This window comes from Cetorhinus maximus, chromosome 13 (assembly GCF_964194155.1).
Source record: "Cetorhinus maximus chromosome 13, sCetMax3.hap1.1, whole genome shotgun sequence".
Classification (NCBI taxonomy): domain Eukaryota; kingdom Metazoa; phylum Chordata; class Chondrichthyes; order Lamniformes; family Cetorhinidae; genus Cetorhinus; species Cetorhinus maximus.
Genome location: NC_135891.1, coordinates 35,803,041 through 35,827,995, shown reverse-complemented (window position 1 = coordinate 35,827,995; position 24,955 = coordinate 35,803,041). Strand labels below are relative to the sequence as shown.

Here is a 24,955-nt window from a genome sequence, read left to right as displayed (position 1 = left end):
CCTCGTTTGTATTGAATAAGGTCAGAAACTCTGTAATGGATGATGAGTGCACACCAAGGAGGAAATTAGAACATAACAAGGAAGAGGTAGAGGTGAGTCTTAGGAAGTTTCTGAAGGCAGATAAGGAGGTGGCAGGGAAGCTCAGGGATGAAGTTTCAGAGGTTGGTCTAAGGTGGCTGTAGGAGGAGACACTATTGAGAGAGTCAGGAATGCAGTTATGAGGCAAAAACATGTTTTACGAGTTTGGACCAAGGGGGATGATTGGAGATATTTGGTAGCTGGGAACAATGGAGAATTTAAGAGTTTTTAAGACCTTTTTAAAATAAACAGGACGACACCTGGGTTAAAATAGCAAACAGATGACTGATATAGACATATTGGGCAGAATTTTTATTCCAGGATCAGGACTCTGACGTCAGGTGCATTCCTGGGTCCCGGTCTTGCGTTTGTGTTGGTATTTTACACCCAATGTGATTTTGGAAGAGATGGTCAATTAGTAGCCAGAGTGTTCACTCACCATCTAACTAAGTTCGGTGGTGGGCTCCAGAGAGTGGAAGGCCAACAGGAGGCTCTCCAGCACTGAGAAAGTGGCAGCCTCACCATCAGAGATGGGAGCTACTGGATGTAAGATGGAGAGGGGCCGCCTGAAGATGGAGACACCCTTTCGAATCTTATAACGTTTCTTCAGTAGAACTGGCCACAGCTGCCAGAGTGCCATTGTGGAGGAACCCCTCCAGAGGGCAGCCTGAAGCTGCAACTGTGGCCATTTATCAGTCGCAGCTGCACAGGATTTTGGAGGGGGAGGTAGGTGTGGCGGGCTGGGATGGTTTAAAAGGTCAGCTAGAATTTTGCAACCCCCACTTGCCTTCTTAACTGCTTGTTGCACCTGTATGCTAACTTTCTGCATTCCTTGTACAAGCACAGTCAGGTCTCTTTGAACATCAACACTTACAAGTTTCACACTTTTTAAAACAATATTCTGCTTTTCTATTCTTATGAGCAAAATGAATAATTTCACAATTCCCCACATTATACTCCATCTGCCATCTTGTTGCCCACTCTCTTAACCTGTCTATATCTCTTTGCAGCCTCTGTGTCCTCCCCACAGCTTACCTTCCTACCTAGATTGGTACCATCAGCAAACTTTGATACATTACTCTCTATCTCTTCATCTAAGTCTAATATAGCTTGTAAATAGTTGAGGCCCCAGCACTGATCCTTGCAGCACTCTACTATTCACAGCCTGCCAACTTGAAAAAGCTCAGTTTATGCCCATTCTCCGCTTTCTACCCATTAACCAATCCTCCCAAAATACTACCCCAACTCCATGAGGTCTTATCTTGCCAATTAAACTTTTGTGTGGCACCTTAACAAATGCCTTTTGGAAAACCAGATATACTACAATTACTGGTTCCCCTTTATCTACCTTACTAGTTACATCCTCAAAAAAACACTAATAGATTTGTCAAACAGCATTTCCCTTTAGTAAAATCATTTGACTTGTTCTAATCATCCTATGCTTTTCTAAGTGCATTGTCAAGACTTGCTTAATAACCAGCATTATCCCAAAAATTAATGTGAGGCTAACCGGCCTGTAGTTCGCCGTTTTCTCTCTCCCTCCTTTCTTGAAAAGCGGTGTAACATATGCCAACTTCCAGTTAATGGGATTGTGGCCGAACTTAAGGAATTTTGGAAAATCATAGCCAGCACATCCACTATCTCTGCAGCTATCTCTTTTAGAGGCCTAGGGTGTAGGCCATTGGTCAGATTTGAATCCTTCAAGTTTGACCAATACTTTTTCTCTGCTGATATTAATTTCCTCAATCTTTTTAGCCCCCAGGATACTGTTGATTGCTGGTATGAAACTTATGTCATCTACTGTGAAGACATACAAAAAATATTCAACATGCTATTTCCTCATTCTCCATGATAACTTCTCCTGTCTCTGCTTCTGAGGGTCTAATGTTTACTTTAGCTACTCTCTTCCTCTTTATATACTTATAAAAGCTCTTACAATCTGTTTATATATTCCTGGCTAGTTTACTCTCATATTCTCGTGTTTCCCTTTTTATCGACTTTTTAGTGCCCTCTGCTGGTCTCTAAAACACTCCCAATCCTCAGACTTGCTACTGTTTTCTTTTGCAACATTTTAAACCTCTTCTTTTAATCTAATACTGTCCTTAACTTCCTGAGTGAGCCACGGATGGGTCTTTTTTGTTGAGTTTTTGTTTTTCAATGGAATGTATTTTTATTGAACATTTTGAACTGTTTCTTTAAATGTTTCCCACTGTTCATTTACGTCCATACCTTTTAGTCAATTTACCCAATTAACCTTAGCCAGTTCACCTCTCACACCTATGTAATTGGCTTTGTTTAGGTTTAAGATTCTTGTTTGTGATTGGAATATGTCACTTTCAAACTTATCATGGAATTCAATGGAATTAACTCCTGGTTTTGCAGCTGTTCAATTAACAAAAAATGTATCCTTGCAAGAAATTAAACACTTTGTGTCATCCTGAAATATCAAGTTTACAATCTCATAACGTTGACGACTTGAAAAAACCTGGCAGTTAGAAAAGTATTTAACCAAGTGAAAATAAAAACTGACAGTGTTAGCAAGGTATATAACCCAGAAAAATAACCTGGTAGATGTTAGTAGGGTAAACAACTGCTGAATTATTTACTTTGCTTTTGATAAATTTTCTTCCATTAGTCCTTCCAATATTTCAAGCATCAGTCATCACCTTCTAAACAACAATAACTTGCATTCATACACCTTTAATGAAGAAAAATATCCCAAGGTACTTCACAGGGGTATTATCAGAAAATGGATATTGATCGAAAGCGAAGCTATTGAGAAGGCTGACTAATAGCTGGGTTTTGACAAATTTCTTAGAGGAGGAGGAGGTGGTGGCGAGACAGAGTGATTATGGGATGGAATTCTAGAATGTGGGACTCAAACAGTGAAATCATGGCCAATGGTGGGGTAAAGCCAAGTGGAATATACAAGTTGTCAAAGTCAGAGGACCAGAGAGTATGGGGATAAGGATAAAGATGGTTACAGAGATAGGGAGGAGCGGGACCATGAAGTTATTTAAACACAAGGATGAACATTTCGGATTTGAAAACTAAAGCTGTTCAAGCAAGGGGTGATGGTTTGGTTCACCCTAAGATAATGGTTGAGGGGGTAGGTGGAGTCAGGGGCAAGAGCACAAAGTTTATGGCTGGGACAAGTTCAGACTCTTCCAAGCTAATAGTACAGAAGCAGGGTAGGTGTTGAGAAAGATAGTGGAGGGGTACGATAGCACAGTGGTTATGTTACTGGATTAGTAATTCAGAGGCCTGGACTAAGGATCTGGAGACATGAGCTCAAATCCCATGAGCTGGGGAATAGTTTATTAACTAAGCCTGGAATAAAGCTGGTATCAATAATGGTGACCATACAACTACTGGATTGTCCTAGAAAAACAGGTTCACTGATGTCCTTTAGGGAAGGAAATCTAATGTCCTTGTAGTATTAGGGTGTTCAGGGCTGAAAGAGTTAATGTGTGGGACTGGAGAAGCAATTCCGCCCACATGATGATGTACAAGAGTCGCATGACTAGGAGCTTAGAAGGAAAATTTATGATTCAGACTGAGTAACACCTAGTCTTGTATATCCTGTAAATAGTTATATTCATCCAATAAACAGTTACTGTTCAGACATATCTATGTCTCGGCTGCTGTTCCTTATCCCGCCAAAACCAACACACAACATGGTGGCAGCAGTGAAGGGCCCCAAAATCTTAAAAAAAGCAACTTTAGCAAAGTTTGGAAGTCTGTCCTGAAAACAGGGCACCAAAACTGAAGACTTCCATAAGACAGTTAAAAATTGCCAGGAGAGCTCCATAGGAGATGTGGAGGCTGAGAAGCAGAGAAGAAATCAACTTACAAAAGGCTATACCACAGCATGTGGTGGTCCGTAAAAAATTTTGATCCAGCAGCAGAGTCAAGAACCTGGCGACAATCGAGAAAGGGTGAGCAAACCATGAAAAAGGCTTCAAAATCTTCAGTTTAATGGTGCAATAAGCAAGCAGCACTGGGAGAAATTCAATTTCAATGAGCATGGATCGATATACCCTGCAGCCTTAGTCCAAGGTCAGCGCAATTACATGTAGTGAACATGTGGCAACAATTGAAAAAAAAATTGCCTGCTGAAAATGATTCCCCAACAGGAGGAAAGCAATGAACTGAAACTGAGACCAGTTTCAAAATTTTGCAAAATTTAGGAATGATTATCAAAGAGGGTGAGCAATTGTAGCATGTATCAGAAAAAGCCTGATCAGTGTGGGAAAGTTCCAACTTTACAAAAGAAGTTAAAAAATTCCAGGCAAACTTCCTAGGAGCTTAAAATAGCTATGAATTCTAAATTCACTTTGCCAGACTGATTTGGGCACATGGAAGGGGCAGATCAGATATAGAATTGGGCAGTTTGGAGAAAGAGATTTTTAGGGTTCAGAATTGCATCGGATTAAACAATAAGTCAGAGACTGAACAAGTCAATACATTATTGTACTTTATTGGAGCCATTGCTGATGATGTGATAGAAAGATTTCTCAGGGGCAATTAGGGATGGGCAATAAATGGGCACCAGTGATGCCTACATCCAATGAAAGAATAAAAAAAAACAAGGCATTAATGAAACATCAGACAAATTCGAAGAGGTCATAAAAGCTTTTGATAATTGCTTTAACCTATGGAATAACAAGGTATTAGAATGAGCCAAGCTTAACAAAAATGTCCAGAAACCTGGTTAACCATTAGATACCTTTATCAATGACCTGTACCAACTGGTTAAAGGTTGTGAATATGATGATCTTAAATCTGAGATGATACGAATCCGCATCATAGTCGGGGTAACTTTCTGCCCTCCTACAATCCAAAGAAGACTTAACTTTGAAGAAGGTGATACAGTTAGTCAGACAATCAGAGGTCTGTCGGCACAATAGAGTCATACTAAAAGGTGAAGACAAACCTTGGTTTAGAAATCCCCCAATGATGGTGCAGCTTATTAAACAAAAGAATGCCAAAGACACTCCGAGGCAAAAAAGACATTTTGGAACAAAAGCTCAAGATGCCATTAAACTATGCCAGCGCTATGGCACCAAAAAGCCTCACAGGCACAAACAGTGTCCTGCAAGTACTACATAATATAAGTAGTACATAATATTTTCATTGTTAAAGGTTGGGATACTTTGGAAAGATATGCGGAACTAAAACCCCTAGATACACAGAGGATCATGAGAGAGTCTTTGTCCACAAGACCGTTAATGAAATTGTGGAGTCTCACCAAAAAGAGGAACAACAATGTTTCCTAGGCGAGATCAAAATTCCAGGATACACTTTCTAGAATGTGAACATTTGTGTTAAATAGACACATTACTAATTTCAAACTGGATACAGGAGCAAATCTAACAGTCTTGTCCGATAAAGAACTGTGGCTAGCAAACCCTGGCTAGTTAGAGTCAACTCAACAAACAAGAATAGAGAATATAGTAAATATAAAGAAAAGAATAAACACATTAAATCCAACCATGAGAGAGAAATAATGGATCGAGAGAGGTACAATAGCAAGGAGAGGAAAAAAAGGATCAAGTCTAGATCCAGATAAGAGAACCCTCCATTATACATTTGGAGAACCAGATATTGACAGTCCAAATACACTGCAACTCTTACTGAAGACTAACCGAGTCAAAGCTAAGAGTCCAAGGGGGGATTACCGATCTTCCAAGCCTCACAAGGACATAATCATGAAGAATCGTGAAGTCTCCAGTTTGATTAAACCTATGAAGTCAGAGGCTTGGTGGGAGAAGGGGTAGGTCATAAATATAAATGTAAAAGATATTTTGAAAAAGATTTGAGGGAGGAATGTAGTATAAGGGTGTTCAGGCTTAAGGTTGAATGAATGGGGCTGGAGAAACAGTACTGCCCACATCATGGTGTAAGTTAGAGTCACATGACCTGGGGTCTAAAAGGAAAATGCTCATGACTCAGACTGAGTAACACCTAGTCTTGTATATCTGTAAATAGTTATGTTCATCCAATAAAGAGTTATTGTTTAGACAATGCTATGTCTCCACTATCGTTCCTTAGCCAGTCAAAACCAACATACAACAGTGCTTACTAAGTCTGTGACTCCAGAACCACAGTAATTTGGTTGACTTTTAACTGTCTTCTGAAATATCTTATCAAGCCACTCAGTTGTATAGACATAGGCAATAAATGCTGGCCTTGCCAGTGACGTAAATGAATAAAACAAATGATAGAGCTGTGTGTCATATGTATTCATATGTAGCCTGACCCCTACATTTACAGATGGAGTTTCCAAAGGGTGCCAACTAGATGAAGAAAACTAATATTCAAGTTTTAGGAGATAAACTGTGATTATTGTTTTCATTTTACTCCCAACACATCAACCAGATGAGAAAACTGTAAATGAAAGACAACCTTGTCCAGCAAATAATATTGTGAAAACTTTTGCTTATAAATATACACCACTGGTTGTATCAAAAAAGTAATCAGGTTAATTAAATACCTTCTTCATGAATGCATGCACCTTTAAAGACATCACTTAAATAGTTCAGCTATGCTGTCTTATCCTAATAGTTAATTTGAACTGAAGACGCCTACCATGTGCATGTTTTCCCCCAGATTTTTAAAAGGACTGTGCATGCAATTGTGCTAAATAATGCAGCAGTTACTTTCACTGACCTATATTTTAGTGCTGAAATGTAGGGCATTAATCATTTTTCTCCACACCCACTGTGGTTCTGAAAATCTGCAGTACAAATTAAGTTGCGGTTGAAGTAGTTGTAAGCTGTAATGCCACATAGGACAAGACTAGAGTTATACTGCCACTGCCATAGTTGCGGTATTAGGCACATCTCAGCAACAAATATCAATATAACTCTCAATGGTCAGGCTCTGATTTGACTCCTGAGTGCATGAAAGTCAAATGTGCAAAATGCCTTTCAGGAGGCTATTGCTTGGGTTACATACCATGTGGAATATAACCCCAGTCCAATGTGAAGTCAGGTTTGTAAAGTCTTCAGACCATCTGTTGGAAGTCTTGGTACTTAATTAATTTAGCATTGAGTCTTTAATGTTCTGAAGAAGCAGACATTACCATCTGTGATCCAGTAAGATTAAGAAATACATGCATGCACTACCTGACAGTCAATTGCATGGTCACAATATAGCTACTGTCAGATGATGTCTGAACTCTATATCTACCAGTTTTGGTTAATCTTTATATATTTTGAATAACTTCAGTAAATACCTATAGTCAAACATATGTATTTAGACACAGGCATGCACACCATAATTTGTAAAAGCAATCATTTTTACTGTGGTATTCTATATATATGACTGAAGTAACCAGTAGGAGAAGAGTGACTTGAGGATTCTAAAAGCAAAGAACTGCAGATGCTGGAAATCCAAAACAAAAACAAAAACAAAAGTACCTGGAAAAACTCAGCAGGTCTGGCAGCATCGGTGGAGAAGAGCACAGTTGATGTTTCGAGTCCTCATGACCCTTCAACAGAACCGGTACATCGATGATTACTTCGGTGCTGCTTTATGCTCTCATCAGGACCTGGAAAAATTGATTAATTTTGCTTCCAATTTCCACCCCTCCATCATATTCACATGGTCCATCTCTGAGGCTTCCCTTCCCTTCCTTGACCTCTCTGTCTCAATTTCTGGTGATAGACTGTCCACCAATATCCATTACAAGCCTACCAACTCCCACAGCTACCTCGACTACAGCTCCTCACACCCCGCTTCCTGTAAGGACTCCATCCCATTCTCTCAGTTCCTTTGCTTCCGTCGCATATGTTCTGATGATGCTACTTTCAAAAACAGTTCCTCTGACATGACCTCCTTCTTCCTTAACCGAGGTTTTCCACCCATGGTAGTTGACAGGGCCCTCAACTACCCTGTCCGGCCCATCTCCCGCGCAAGCGCCCTCACAGCTTCCTCGTCCTCCTAGAAACATGATAGGGTCCCCCTTTTCCTCACTTATCACCCCACCAGCCTCCGCATTCAAAGGATCATCCTCTGCCATTTCCGTCAACTCCAGTATGATGCCATCACCAAACACATCTTCCCTTCACCCCCCCGGCGGCATTCCGTAGGGATCGTTTACTCCGTGACACCCTGGTCCACTCCTCCATCACCCACTACACCTCAACCCCCTCCCACGGCACCTTCCCATGCAACGGCAGAAGATGCAACACCTGCCCCTTCACTTCCCCTCTCCTCACCATCCAAGGGCCCAAACACTCTTTTCAAGTGAAGCAGCATTTCACTTGCACTTCCCTCAATTTAGTCTACTGCATTTGTTGCTCCCAATGCGGTTTCCTCTACATTGGAGAGACCAAACGCAGACAGGGTGACTGATTTGCAGAACACCTTCGGTCTGTCCGCAAGCATTACCCAGACCTCCCTGTCGCTTGCCATTTCAACACTCCACCCTGCTCTCATGCCCACATGTCCGTCCTTGGCTTGCTGCATTGTTCCAGTGAAGCTCAACGCAAACTGGAGGAACAGCACCTCATCTTCCGACTAGGCACTTTACAGCCTTCCGGACTGAATATTGAGTTCAACAATTTTAGATAATGAACTCTCGCCTCTATCCCCACCCCCTTTCCATTTTTTCCCCCTCCTTTTTGTTTTTTCCAATAATTTATATAGATTTTTCTTTTCCCACCTATTTCCATTTATCTCTACCGTTTAACCTTTTTAGATTCCTTCACCCCACCCCACCCCCACTAGGGCTATCTGTACCTTGCTTGTCCTGCTTTCTACCCTTAATTAGCACATTCCTTTAGATAATATCACCACCTTCAACACTTCTTTGTCCTTTTGTCTGTGACATCTTTTGATTATCTCCACCTATCACTGGCCCTCTACCTAGCTCTTCTTGTCCCAATACCCTCCCACCCCTTAAACCAGCTTATATTTCACCCCTTTTCTATTTTTACTTAGTTATGTTGAAGGGTCATGAGGACTCGAAATGTCAACTGTGCTCCTCTCCACCGATGCTGCCAGACCTGATGAGTTTTTCCAGGTATTTTTGTTTTTGTTTTTGACTTGAGGATTCTGTTCCCTGGATGCTCCATGGTTGATATTGGACCACGGTTTTCCTGCAATCATGAGATCTACAACTTGGACTGTAAATGTAGCCAACTATAAGTTCCTCCATATTTTCCTACATTTATAATAAGAATATTGAATAGCAGCAGCCATTTTCCCCCAACAATCCCATGAATGCATTAACTGCATGGTAATTTTAACTGTTAAAATTGTCTTTTCATCCAAATCTGATTCCATGGGTTTCTTCAGCATGTTCTCTAGTGTCTTGGATCAAGTTTCAGTGTTTTTTTTTTCATTTCAGTAATTTTTAAAAAAGATAACTTCTTCATTAACTGTAAAACACACAGTTACCAAGGCCACCAGTGCTACTGTTCTTAAGTCTAAACATCAGCAGCTTCAAAAGTGGTGAAAATAAAGCAAAAACAGGATTACCATTGTTTTCAACAGGTGGCAGACATATGGAAAAAGGTTTAACTTTATTTAAGAAGTCTTTCTGCGCAGCAAAGAGAAACTGTAACACTGTCTAAGCTGTATATACAAATGTGCTGAGAAAGTGTTGTGCATATATATGATACAAAAATGTTCATTACTTTGAGTTTATGAATTTGCAAATGAGAGAAGTGCCCAACAGATTTTTATTTTTCCCCTAACAAATTAAGGTTGCCTCTTGGGTTAAAACATCATATTTAAATAATGTAGATAAACTTTTATCCAAAATGTTCTTGCATCTCTCGAACAATTGCCAAGAAATTTGGCTTTGTGCAGTACTGCTGTTTCCAATCTTATGGTGCTATCAGCCCATTTTGTCGACATTACACAGACTGACAGCAGTAATTAGACAAGTAAGTCATGGAAAAGCTTGCTCAAGTGAAGAGGGAAAGCAAACAATAAATGGAAGAATTTATGCTGAAAGGAAAATATAATTTTGACTTCACTTGTGATAAACACGCAGGTCACTCCTGTCTGGAAAAATAAATAACATTCCTGACTATTATTTTATATGGGAAATTCATGGCATCTTAATAAATATGAGATGTAAAGCGGGATACAAGGCAGGCATTATTTCCAGCTGGTCTTTTGTAGAATTTGAGGAAGAGCTTTGTAATAATGAGGTCCCACTGTGTTCAGAGAAAACTACCACATGATTGGAGGTGGGACAGTAACACTGTCACAAATTTTGGTGCACTGATCCCATTTCAGTTTATTTTTAAATTTTCTCCTTAATAATGGGGTCACTGCATAAGTACAAATACATTTATAGCTCAGTGTCAGCAGTTCTAATGTGAATAAGGAAAAGAGCCCAGCTTAGGTGACTAAAGCAAGAAAATTTGTTGGGCAGTTAATTACTTAAATTTCATTTAGTTGTTTTGTGAAATGTATATAGACATTACGCTTCCGGTATGAATTCCTCATGCTGTTTTCTAAATATAACACATAGCCATTTAATTTCATTTCACCCTCATGCTGAGGCATTTAGTTAAAATTGAATATTTGCATTTACCTGCTTCAATTGTTTAAACAGTTTGGTGAAGTTCTTCAGGAGGGCTTTAGGGTTATAACTAGGGCAGAACAGAATTTCTGTCTGCCCCATACCAAAAGCCAGAGTCAGCGGCACTATCAATTTTACAGTGAATGCTTGAGACATTTTTGGTACAACTGGGCACTTGCTTCTACACCGGTGGGATGTAAATTTCTGCAATGTAACTAGGACAGCTGTATAAGGTCTTAATTTGTTTTTAATCTCTCATTTTGTATTTGCTGGTTTCCTAAAGGCAAATTGATTGTTCTGTGCAAGAAAACTGATCTCTGTAGATTTGCAGCAGGACCAGATCCTGGCAAGCAATTATACCGGCTTCACGTAGGAATACATTTCAGTGGGAACAATGAGACTAGAAATGACAACGATCCCAATGGAAATCATTCTGCCAGTCAAGCCTCTTTCTGTGATCAGGGTGATGGTTATTACAAGGTGTCCATCTCCACTTCCAATCCAGTTTAAAATCTACAAAAGGGTGGAGATTGGATGTACAGTAAGTCCTCGCTTTAATTTGCCCCACTTCAAGTAATTTCGTTTTAACATTGTTTATTCTTTAGGGACTGATTTTCCAATTTATGTTGCCATTTATGCTTTAACATCGTTTGCACTCTGTGCACCCCACACCCCGCCCCCACCCCCGCCCCCCTCCGCCCCCAACACTACACTCTGGAATGGTGACCACCATGTCCTGATGCCAGAGCCACTGCCGCTGTCATCAGAGACCAAAGCTGTGGTGGGAGAGCGAGGCCCGAGATCCAGGAGCAGGAGTGCAGGGCAGGGAGCCTGACCCAGCCACCACTACTCGAAGAGGTGCCATGGCAGCTTGGAAGCTGCCAATCGGGTTGTGAAGTGCGAGTAACCCAGGGGCGGGGAAGGGGTTGGTTGGTTGGAGGGTACAGGACCCCCAGCTCAGTCCATGGTGGCAACCCCTCCCTGCCTTGGCTCAATCCGTGGCCCGGGACAGGGGCTTGACCCGCTGCAGACTGTCGGAGAGGGTTCCAGGCTCTGGGCCCCGGTGCAGGCTGAGAGTTGGCTAGAGAGAGGAAATGGATAGAGACAGTAGGAAAGGAGAGAGAGACAGAAAGATAGAGTGGGATAGGAGGGGGAGAAATACAGGGTTGGAAAGGTGGGGGGGGGGGCGGAAAGAGAGAGTGGAAAAAGAGAGAGAGAGAAAGAGGGTGGAAAAGGAGAGGGAGAGAGAGACAGAGTGAGAAAGAAGAGGGAGAGAGAGATACAGAGTGGGAAAGGAAAGCAAGCAAATAGTTAAGCTGATATTCAGGAGTGCTGTGGCTGAGACATAGAAGCTATGGCACTTAGGTCTTGTTTGGGTGATTCAGTGTTATTTTAATTCATATTTATCTAGTATTTCTGGTATATTTAGTGATTTATTTCATTTTGCAAGCTATTCCAGCTAGGAATGCACAGTGCTGCACATGTATGGTACACATGCATTGGTTTTTTTTGGGTGATAAGTGTTTGAAGGAATCTAACTCTGGCTTTAACATTGATTCCTATGGGAACCTATGATTCACTTAAAGTCATTTCACTCAAAGTTGAGATTTTCAGGAACACAACCACAACTTTATGTGAGGACTCACTGTAACTGATTTCCTCCCATCTATCCAGATGGTGGGGTTCATTTCCCACTAGATAGGAGGAATTTCATGATTTATATATTTGAATAGAAAGGCATGATTTAAAGGGAATTGGAGCATTTTGAGCAAAACATAAAAAAATTCAGAGCAAGAAAATCATCATTCCACCCATCACTCCAATTTCACTGAGAATTTCACTCATGAATATTTACTTTCTCAATGCTGAACTTTGCCTCTTAGATCTCTGTGGTGAATTAGAGTTTCTGTGTATGTTCTGCATGTGCAGTGTGAAGGTACTGTATCTGCAGTGACCTACATGTGAAATTCAGTTCATTTTCAAAAACTGACATTAACTCCAGTATCTGTCGAGAAACCATCTCGAAATATTGTGTGCTGTAAGCTATATGGTACTTTTAGCAACTTTCAAGATAGAATTAATTAAATGGAAAAAAAAACAGAAGCTCACAATCACTAAAGTGACAGGTAAATGGGATACAGCAACTTTAAGTAACAATTTAGCAGAACTATAAATTTTGTACCAAATGCATAATTGAGCTGATTATGGCCTGTGAGCCATTGCTTGAACACTACAAAAATGCAATAAACAAGTACCTTTGAGTAGTCAAATCCATGCTTCTCCTTTACACCGTTTCTATTGAGTGTGTAATTGTAAAACCGAGAATTCTTTACTAATCCAACCCACTCACGCCAACCAGGTGGAATGTAGCTGCCATTGTACTCATTCAGATACTTTCCAAAGAAAGCTGTAATACAAAAGGAGGAAATTAAATATCATCTGATTCAAGCAGCTGTGCATTTAACTTGCTGTATTCAACAGCTCCCATTAACAGATTAGCAAACTGTAGGTTGCTGATCAGTCCATTTTCATAGAACTGCATTAATAGCTTGAGGTCATGAGTTGTTCCCAAGTCTCTGTTAATGTCACATGGTAACCGGCTGCTAGGAGATGTCTGCGGTTGACCTAGTAGAGCAGAAATTCCGTGGTTGATCTGGCATAGTCTGGTGTAAATTTAGTAGGATTTGCTGAAATGGCTGTAAACCATTCGAGGGCCATGCCAAAAGGTCTAATTTCTAAATGGCCTTGAGAGTTGTAGTTTGGGGACTTCTTACATTAGGTACTCTCATGCCTGGGCCTCACAAGGATCTAGTATAAGGTTTTGTCTGTGACATCTTTTGATTATCTGCTCTTATCACTGCTTGCTTGTCCCTACAACCACCCCACCCTCAACTTCTCTCCCCCCGCCCCCCACCTTAAACCAGCTTATATTTCACCCCTCTCCTAACTATACTTCAGTTCTGTTGAAGGGTCGTGTGGACCCGAAACGTCGACTCTTTTCTTCTCCACCGATGCTGCCAGACCTGCTGAGTTTTTCCAGGTAATTCTGTTTTTGTCTAGTATAAGGTTGGTGGCTGGTGCGGCCAGGGAGCAGAGACATCCACAGGCTCCCAATAGACTGATTCATAACCACTGGGTGGAAGGGAGTTGTGGGCTGGGGTGGGTTCCAGGCCAGGATTGTAAAGGGAGCTTTTTTAAAAAAATGTTTATTTGTAGATTTGACCTGTTTACAATGGGTTATTGTTGGAAGCCAATTCTGTGTTTTGGGAGGTGAAGGGGGCCATAGAGTCCCCAGTCTGGACTGAGCAAGAATGCCAATTTCCTGGCAGATTGGGCTAGATGGGTGCACAAAATGTGCTTGTAGTTGTGCAGGTGTCCATCAGCTCCAAGCAAATTGGGTGCCATCCCCTAACCTTGTGTAGTCTGGAAGGGCTGGTGCTGGAGGGCAGAGACAAGCAGATTTCCAGTATGAGTGCTCATGGAAATTCAGCCCCTGTTTGATTTGCACAGCAATCTCTCCTCCTATTCTGAGAGAAGTGCCTCATCCCCATTCAGCATCTCTGCAGAGGACGGAAAATATGAGGTGTGAACATCAATACATCATAAAATGAGAGGTAGCCAATCTTTACTCTTCAAATCCTGAATGTTTAACATTTACAGCCCCAGCAATGAATCATAATTTTAGTGTAAGCAGATAATGCATCAACCATGGAACTTGACATTAGGGCGTTACTCTTGGCTCAATGTTAGTAGTCTCCTCTCTAAGATGGAGGTTGTGTCTTCAATCTCCATTCCAGAGACTTGAACACGTAATCTTGGCTGATACTTCAGTGGAGTACTGAAGGGAGTAGTCGGCCCAAGCCAGAGACTTTTTTATTGCTTGGAGCTGTGACACCTTTACAAAGGATTTCTGTTTTAAGGTATGAGGGAGGAGGGTGCGTAAGAACATAAGAAATAGGAACAGGAGTAGACCATTCGGCTCCTCGAGCCTGCTCCGCCATTCAGTAAGATCATTGAATAGAGTGTGTTTAATGTGCGCTGTCATTTCAGGTGGAATAAAGCTGGAACTTCTGGTGATTGGAGGACCATCAATACAACAGCTCCCAATCCAATTTCTCTCGCTCCCCCACACCCTCCCACACCACCACCACCTCCCCACCCCCCACACCCCCAGCCCCCACCAACCCCAATACTGGAGGCACATATGGACACATTTGAGCCACTTTGCTTCAACACAGCTGGTGATATCAGAAAGTAGAGCAAATTAGGTTAGTAAAAGCATCCAAAATTAGGGCCAGGATTTTACGACCCCTACCACCCAGCGGGATATTACAGTCCCGCTGAACTGAATGGAGAATTAAATAGCTCACTGTATCCACCAGGTGGGGCCTCGATGTTAAAGACAAGTTATTGACTATTCAATATAGAATATATTATTTTGAAATGAAAGTGGTTAAAATCATAAAACAGAAAGAAAATGAACAGTAGAATGGCAGATATACTTTAGTAGTTTTGCATTACAGGTCAAAATCATAATGAGACAACTAGGTTGGATATCAATAAGTTAATAAATGATAATATTCGGGCTTGCTTCAGTATCATGCTGTGTGAGCTGAATATTAAAAAAAATGTCAACCCTGGGAGCCTGAAATTCCTAAAACTGCATGCACACTTGAGGTTACTGCTTGACAAAATAATGTCTATAGAGTTGACAAAGCCAGTTTAAAACCCTACTCTCATTGGAAACTAATTTGTTTCTAGTTAAGCAAAGGCAAACAGTTTGTTTTATATTTCTGAGGAATTTCACTTGAGAGTGCCTTATTTTTCTGTAGCTCTCAAAATAGTTACCCATTTTGTATCCCAGCCCATATATTAAATTATTTTCAAGATTTTGAAGGGTGATGTTATATGGTATGGTTGAATGGAAGCAGTAATGCACGGAAGATATCATTAGCATTATCTTTTGTATGAACTGAACGCCAATCTTATTTGATGTGCTGAAGTGAAAATTTCTGGCCATTAGGCAAGTTATGTATTGTGGACCTGTTTAGATATGTGGCGCACACCAGATCTCACTGGGTGGTTTCAAAATGCAGTCTAAGTGTTTTTGTGTGCATGCCAAAAATAAACTGTGGGTTTTGCGAATAACTTAATTGGAAACAGACTCTTGATTAGAGATGGAGCCCTGACCCTAATTCCATTAAAACCACAGGTGGTGTGTAATTTTAAAAAGCAAACAGTCATAGAATTTTACAGCAGAGTAGGATGTTGGGCTATCGTTCTCGACTGACTTTCTGAAAGAGATACCGATTTAGTGCCATTAACATGCCCTTTTCCCTTACCCATTTAAATTTTTCTTTCTGAAATACTCAGCCACTTACCCTTTAAAATCTATTATGGATTCTGCTTTCACCACTTCTTGCTGCTAAAGTATTTATGTTCTAACAACTTTTAGGCCAGAATTTTTCTGAGCAGACAGAATTTCCGCCGTTGGGGCCGAAAGCAGGAGGCAACCATCCCCCTTTGGCAGACAATGGAACCCGGGGCCGCATTTTCTTTACAACACCAATTAAGTGGCTTCCACTGGGACTGCTGTCCCTATTAAGGAGGGTGGCTAGCCCCCAAGAGCTTATGGTTCAGTGGACCAGCAGCTCAGCACACTCAGCATCGCCATTGCTGGTGGTGGCCATTGCTGGGGCTGCACCTGCAGGATGAGGGCACATTGTACGCATGCGCCCACAAAAATGGGTGCCATCCTTGGCATATAAAAGCTCAAGAGCAGAAACCATTTCACCAACACTTGGGACGTGGTGTCAGGAATATTCAGCTGAAATTCAGCAGATTTTGATAGCTGTAAGGGAGCCAGCTGCTGTAAGAGACAGCAGTGAATAATTAAAACTTCAGTCTGCATCTTTGCACAGGACATCGATCACGGGGTGAATCATTATTGTTTTAAATATTCCAGTACCATCTCCTAAAAATAAATTGGAAACTTTTCCAGTCTTAGTGGTAGAACTGTGAAATTGCCACAGAGTTAGACAAGAAACCTGAATGAATAAGATAGTGACTGTGTTATCAGTGCTGGGGAAAGAGTGCTACAAGCTGTATTGCATTCTAGACCTCAGTGAGAAGCTGAAAAACCAGTCTTGTGAAATTTTAGAGGCCTTGAAGACCCACTTTGAACCCTATGCTAACATTATTTATGAACATTTCATGGCCAACACCAGAGCTCAGGAAGAGAGGGAGAATACTTGTCTGTATGTGACTGCACTGAGATATCTACCAGAATCTTGTGAGTTTAAGCAATCAAAGGATGATCTGATCAGAGATAGGACTGTCGTAAGAACAAAAGATCCCACTGTGAAAGTATGTCTGCTAGGAGAAGAGAACTTTACTTGCAAGAAAGTTATTGACATGTGCAGAAGCTCTGAGGTCGTTATTTACCAGTTGGAGAAGATTGATGGGGGAGCTGATGAGGCTTTGTACTATGCTGAGAGGCAGCCCAGTGCTTACAAGTGTAAGACAATGGAGAAAAGGAAGAAATATTTACAGGAGGGTCAGCAAAAAGATCAAGGCCTGGGTACAGGGTGTAAATATTATAAAGGATACCACGCAAAAGAAAAGGAAGCATGTCCAGCACGGGGAAAGCAGTGTTCTAACCGCAAGAAGCCAAGTCACTTTGCATGCAAGAGTTTTGCTGGAAAGAAGAAAAGCAAGCCTATAAAAAATGGTTGCTGGAGCAATGTCGGACAATGATTCTGACGAATCAACCAACACCCTAGAACAGGTTGGCATTGTCAAGTCTCCAGGAAAAAAATGGTCTGTGATGATGACTGCAGAAGGAGAGCATCAAGTTAATATGAAGTGTCAAATAGACCTAGTACTACATCCAACATCATGAGCTCCACAGGCCTTTGTGAAGCTGCTCAAGATGGTGACCCAAAAATGAAGGTAAAATTGAGGCTATATGATGGAACGATGCTTTCCTAAGTGGAAAAACTAAGCTGAGAGCCCAATGCAATGGAAAGAAAGATCTGTAGTTCCAAATGGTAGACACTAAAGGAAATCCCCTCATCTCAGCGGAAACAAGTCAAAAGCTTAAACTGGTAACCCCCCATTTACCCCAGAAGAGGTTTGCAGTGTTTTGCATGGCACAAAGATGTTTTCACAGGTCTTGGATGTCTTTCTGGTGAATGTCATCTTGAAGTAGACGAGAGCGCGAGATCAGCTCAGCATCTTCTGAGGAGAGTTCCAGCTGCCCGCAAGCCTAGCCTGCAGACAAGTCAGAGGAGCTTGAAAAGATGGAAGTAATCAAGAAAGTGGCGATTCTCAGAGACTGGATTAGCAGCATGGTAGCAGTGAAAACCTGGAAAGCTGAGAGTGCGTATAGATCCAAAGGACCTGAAAAAAGCTTTGAAAAGGTCTCACTACCCCATGCCAACTATTGAAGAAATTTTGCCACAACTTGCCAAGGCAAAGGTGTTTACTACCCTAGATGCAGAGGATGGATACTGGCAAGTGAAGTTGGATGAAAGCAGCAGTTTCCTGACTACATTCTGGGCGCCATTTGGGAAGTACAGATGGTTGCCATTTGGCATTCCCACTACTCTGAAAATATATCAACACTCACAGCATGAGATAGTCAATGATCTTCCAAGGAGTGGGAGTGGCCACGGATGATCTGTTAGTCTATAGATGTGGAGATATGATGGAAGGAGCCATCACAGACCATGATCAGAATTTAGTGAGACTGCTAGGGAAAGCTTGCCAGATGAACCTGAAACTAAATAAGAAAAAACTGCAACTGAACATGACTGAAGTCCAGTACATAGGTCATATACAGACAGCAAAAGGAGTTCACTCTGATCCTGATAAGGTGACAGCAGGAGCAGAGATGCAGCGACCAACAGATGTAAAGGCAGTGCAACGATTTATAAACTATCTAGCAAAGTTCTTGTTCAATTTATCATCTGAATGTAAACCTCTACACAAGCTCACTGCAAAGGATGTTCAGTGGTATTGGGGCAGAGAACAAGAAGCAGCTTTTACTCACATTAAACAACTAGTGATGACAATGCCAGTGCTGGAGGACTATGATGTTAATGATAAGGTCACACTGCAGTGTTAAGCCAGCAAGACAGGACTTGGAGTAACTCTCTTGCAGCAAGGACAAGCAGTTGTGTTTGCCTCCAGATTGTTAATGTAAACTGAATGATACTATGCACAGATGAAGAAAGAATGCCTGACTATTGTCTTTGCTTGTGAGCATTTTAATCAGCTCCTGTTCAGGAGAGACAAAGTGATGTTAGAGTTTGACCACAAGCCACTTCAAAGCATCTTCCTCAAACCACTTCTATCTGCACCAAAATGTCTGCAAAGGATGTTACTTCTTTTGCAGAGATAACATTTGAAAGTGAAGTATAAGCAGGAGAAGCAGATGTACATTGCTGACATACTGTTGAGAGCTGTAGCCCCTTTGAAAAAATTGATGATGCTAGTACACAGTGTGAAATTTTCCAGATTCACCCAGAACCAACATCACAACATGCTCTGGGAGCTATCAACCCAGCAGAGACAAATTAGACAGACAAGCATCTTGCTCAAATCAAGCAAGCTACACAATGAGGTGCTGCAGGGGGCGGGAATGAAGGGATGGCCTGAAACCATCAAGGACACGCCTGTTGCTATAAGAGAGTATTGGATATACAGGGGTGAAATGATTGCCCAAGATGGCATCTTGGGATATAAAGCAACTAGAGTCATCATCCTTCAGGAGATGAGCAAAGAGATACTGAAGTGCATCCATGCAAGCCATCAAACAATCAAGTCTAGTCTGAGGAAGGCAAGGGAAGTGCTCTAATGGCCCAACATGAGCAATGAGATTAAGGACCACATCAACCAGTGCAATGCTTGTAATGGACATCAAGCCAAGCAAGCTAAAGAGCCAATCACGACTCATGACATCCCAAACACATCATGAATGAAGCTTGAAGTAGACCTCTCCACTCTCTTTGAAACTGAGCATCTCATCACTGTCAACTACTATTAAGACAGTTAGACAAGCTGATGTCAATGACCAACAGTGAGATTACAGAATGCCTAAAAGATCAACCATTCCCTGACAGAAGGAACGGATAAGCAGCAACAATTACCACAGCAGCAACAAATGCTACGGCAGCGAAATTCCCCAAAGAGGCAACATCATCCCAGGAACAAGCAGATACCAGACAAAGAGCCAGTAAAAATCTGCACTCATACCATAAGAAGACCTGAATGCTTTAAAGATTGTGTGTGCAATGCATGTGTAGGAATAGACGAAAAGTGGGTCAGCCTAAAACTACCAGTTTTCTGTACATGTGTAATGATTTTCATTGTAGACCATATGTGTGCCTGATCTGCAACTGCAAATGATAGAGTATGCAGGTTGTATTTTTCTTTTTATGAAAAGGGGGATGTTGGAAAAGTGCCTTTGTGCAATGTGGCTTGCTATAGTCATGTGACCTCTGATGAAATCCTTGATCTATAAAGGCTTGAGAGCAGGAGCCATTTCATCCACCATTTGGAACATGAAGCAAGTGGGGTAAGAAATAGCAGGGGGCAGTCAGGCAGGGCTTGATGATCGGGGTGCAGGGAAGGTTCTCAGTCAACAGGCGGCATCATTGTGGCAGGGGCGGCAGCTATTGCTGCCGGGGACAACTCCTGGGTTATGGAGTGAGTGTCCGACCTTACCCCCATGTGGCAATGGTCACCACCAACCACCACCAGCCCCCACCCCCCACCCCCCGGCCTTTCCCCCCACTTAAGTGGCTCAATTGAGCTCCGGGCAGGTGGTTCATCTGCTATCTTTTCCACTGCTGGAACAATGTCATGGTGGCAGAAAGATGTTGGCCACACCATCTGATGCCTCTGATGCCTTCCCATGCCATATTGCCACCCTTCCTGTCTCTCAGCCTATCCTCAAAGGGCTGGTAAAATTCAACCATTCTTGTAAAAATATCTCTCCTACCTTTCCTTTTGTTCTGTAGATGAGGGACTTTACCCTCCAGTTCCAAATCATTGGCCAGTGGAAATAGTTATATCCTATTTCCCTTGTCAAAATCACTCATAACTTTGTACACATAGTACCTCTTTTTAACCTGCTCTGTTCTAGTGAAAACAGATGTAGTTTCTCTTTAATCTCATTATAATGAAAATCTTCCAGTTTCAACATAGCAAATCTCATATATTCTGTTATCATTGTTGTGGGTCTTAGATGAGGTGTTTATGATCTGGTCTTAAGATAATGCTGGAGATGGTCATTGCCTGACACTTGTGTGGTGTGAATGTTACTTGCCACATGTCAGCTCAAGCCTGGATTTTTCCAGATCTTGCTGCATTTGCACATGGACTGCTTCAGTATTTGAGGAGTCACGAGTGGTGCTGAACATTGTGCAATCATCAGCGAACATCGCCACTTCTGACCTTATGATGGAAGGAAGGTCATTGATGAAGCAGCTGAAGATGGTTCGGCCGAGGACACCACCCTGAGGAACTCCTGCAGTGATGTCCTGGAGCTAAGATAACTGACCTCCAATAACCACAACCATCTTCCTTTGTGCCAGGTTTGACTCCAACCAGTGGAGAGTTTTCCCCCTGATTCCCATTAACTCCTGTTTTGTTAGTGTTCCTTGATGCGCCACTCTGTCAAATGTTCCCTTGATGTCAAACGCAGTCATTCTCACCTTGCCTCGGGAGTTCAGCTCTTTAGTCCGTGTTTGAACCAAAGCTGTAATGAGGTCAGGAGCTGAGTGGCCCTGGCAGAACCCAAACTGGGTGCCAGTGAGCAGGTTATTGCTAAGCAAGTGCTGCTTGACAGCACTGTTGCTGACCCCTTCAATTACTTTACTGATGTTCGAGAGTAGACTGATGGGACGGTAATTGGCCGGGTTGGATTTGTCCTGCTTTTTGCATACCTGGACAATTTTCCACATAGCTGGGTAGATGACAGTGTTATAGCTGTACTGGAACTGCTTGGCTAGGGACGCGGCAAGTTCTGGAGCACAAGTCTTCAGTACTATTGCCGGAATATTGTCAGGACCCATAAACTTTGCAGTATCCAGTGCCTTCAGCCGTTTCTTGATATGACATGGAGTGAAACGAATTGAATGAAGACTGGCACATGTGATGCTGGGGACCTCCGGAGGAGGCTGTGATGGATCATCCACTTGGCACTTCTGGCTGAAGATTGTAGCAAATGCCTTAACTTTTGCACTGATGTGCTGTGCTCCTCCGTCATTGAAGATGGAGGTATTTGTGCAGCCTCCTCCTCCAGTGAGCTGTTTAATTGTCCTCCACCATTCACGACTGGATGCGGCAGGACTGCAGAGCTTAGATCTGATCCGTTGGTTGTGGGATCGTTTAGTCCTGTCTATCGCTTGCTGCTTATTCTGTTTGGCATGCAAGCAGTCCTGTGTTACTTCACCAGGTTGACACCTCATTTGGTGCTGCTCCTGCCATGCCCTCCTGCACTCTTCATTGAACCAGGGTTTATCCCCTGGCTTGATGGTAATGGTAGATTGGGGGATATGACGGGCCATGAGGTTATAGATTGTGTTCGAGTACAATTCTGCTGCTGCTGATGGACCACAGCACCTCATGGATGCCCAGTCTTGAGTTGCTAGATCTGTTCGAAATCTATCCCATTTAGCATGGTAGTAGTGCCACACAGCACGATAGGAGGGTATCCTCAATGTGAAGGCAGGTCTTTGTCTCCAAAACGACTGTGCGGTGGTCACTCCTGGACAGATGCATCTGTGGCAGAAGGGTTGGTGAGGATGAAGTCAAGTGTGCTTTTCCCTCACCACCTGTTGCAGACCCAGAGCATTACCCTATGTCTCTGGATTACTAGTCCAGCAACAATATCACTAGGCGATCGCCTCCCCATCATCATTGTGGGTCTTAGATGGGGTTGTTTATGATCTGGACTTATAGATACTGTTGGAGGCAAGGTGTTGGTAAACTCTGCCTTTTATTAAGCATTATATCAACTATGTGCAATACAGACTTGGCATAAGGCTGTACATAGAACTATCTCTTGCAATGCTCTGTTGTTAAACACAATTTGCCCTTAAAAAATGCATGCCGGCTTTCCTTAATTAATTAATCTACCTTTGTCCAAGTGACCATTAATATTGTTCCAGATTATCATTTGGAAATGCTTTCCTACCGTCATGGTTAAAAGGTTTGGCCTGTATTTGCTGGGCATATCCCTACACCCTCTTTTGAACAAGGGTGTAACATTTGCAATTCTCCAGTTCTCTGGCACCACCCCACTGTCTAAGGAGGGTTGGAAGATTATGAGCAGAACCTCCGCAAATCCCACCCTTGCTTCTCTCAGCATCCTCAGATGTGCCACATCCAGTCCTGGTGACTTACAAGCTTTCCAATACCTCCTCTTGATCAATTTTTAGCGTATCTAATATCTCAATTACCTCCTCTTTCACTGTGGCTTTGACAGCATCTTCTTCCTTGGTAAAATCAGATGCAAAGTACTCATATAATACCTTAGCCATGCTCTCTGCCTCCAAGCGTAAATTTCCTTTTAGGTTCCTAATCAGCCCCATCCTCCTTTTCCCACCCTTTTACTATTTATATTGCTATCCCAGGCTTTTGGATTCCCTTTTATGATGGCTGCCATTCTCTTCTCATGCTCTCTTTTTGCTGTTCTTATTGCTTTTTTCACTTCCCCTCTGAACTTCCTGTGTTCAGCATGGGTCTCAGTACTATTATTAACTTGATATCTGTTACACATACCCCTTTACTGCTTCATCTCATTCTCTATCTTTTTTTGTCAACCCATGGAACTCTAACTTTATTTGTCCTAACATTTCCCCTCATGGGAATTTATCTCAACTGTATCTGAAGTATCTCTTCTTTAAAGGTAGCCCATTGTTCAATTACAGTTTTACATGCAACCTTGGATTCTAATTTTCCTGGACCAGATCTGTTTGAACCCCATTGAAATTGGCCCTCCCCCAATTAATTTTTAGTCTGGATTGCTCCTTGCCTTTTTCCATTGCTAACCTAAACCTCAACATACCATGATCAGAATCTCCTAAACATACCACTTGATTCGCTCCTTTCACCTCATTTCCCAGAACCAGATCCAGCAATGCTTCTTTCTTTGTTGGGCCAAAAACATATTGATGTAGAAAATTCTCCCAAACACTCTTCAGAAACTCTTCCCCTCTCTGTCTTCACACTATTACTATTCCAGTCTCTATTAGGTTATTTAAATTTCCCCATTATAATTGCTCTATAGTTTTTGCAGCTCTCTGTAACTTCCTTGCAAATTTGTTCCTCTCTATCTGTCTCATTAATTGGATTTGAATACACCAAGTAGCGTAAATGCACCTCTATTCATTCTTAGCTCTTACCAAATAGATTCTGTCCTTGATCAGTCTAAGACATCCTCTCTCTCCAGTTCTGTAATATTCTCCTTAATTAATACTGCAATCCATCCTCCATCCTTTCCTCCCCTATCTTTACCAAACACCTTGTATCCAGGAACATTTAGTACTCTAGTCCTGCCCTTTTTTTGAGCCAGGCCTCATGTCATATGACATTATATTCCTATATGACTATCAATGCCTGTAGCTCACCGACCTATTTTCTCTGTGCATTCGCATACATGCACTGTAAAGCTAATTTAGACCATACTACATTCCTTCTTACACTGACCCTGCCAAATACCTTACTATTTCTTAGTCTAGTACCAGCTGTCTCTCGAAATTCTTTGTGCACCTTGTTTTTCTTCTCTAATGTTACCTCCTAGTTCCCATCTTGCTGAGAAGTTAATATAATGCCACTCCCATCACGACCCTCCAACCCTCCCGAAACAGCACTAACAAATCTCCCCACAAGGACATTGAACTTGGCTCTGTTCAGGTGCAACCCATCGGCCTATACAGAGGTCCCATTTACCCCAGAACCAGTCCCAATGTCCCAGGAATCTAACCTATCCATCCTGTACCATCTTTCCAGCCATGCATTTATCTGCTGTATCCTTCTATTTTATACTCACCAGCACTGGGAATAATCCAGCGATTACTACCTTTAATGTGCGGCTTGCTAGCTTAACTCCCTAAAATCTACCTCATCCCTCTTTCTACCTTTGTTGCTAATACCCATATGATCATGGCCACTCGCTGTTCACCCTCCCAGCTCAAAGTGCCTGCAGCCGTTCAGTGACATTATTGGCCCTGACACTAGGCAGGCAACATTACCATCCTCAATTCACATTTGTGGCCACAGAAACGCCAGTCTGTTCCCCTAATCATAAGATTCTCTATC

At 42.0% G+C, this 24,955-nt stretch overlaps 1 protein-coding gene across 3 annotated transcripts in view; it reads right to left on the bottom strand.

Moving 5' to 3' along the window:
- LOC144688544 (extracellular sulfatase Sulf-2-like) overlaps positions 1-24,955 on the bottom strand; it is a 351,599-nt gene that overhangs the window by 85,307 nt on the left and 241,337 nt on the right. For all 3 annotated transcript variants that reach the window (XM_078555259.1, XM_078555258.1, XM_078555260.1), the window contains one exon: positions 12,880-13,031. In XM_078555259.1, coding sequence (XP_078411385.1) covers positions 12,880-13,031 — 152 coding nt within the window. The remainder of the gene's footprint in view (positions 1-12,879; positions 13,032-24,955) is intronic.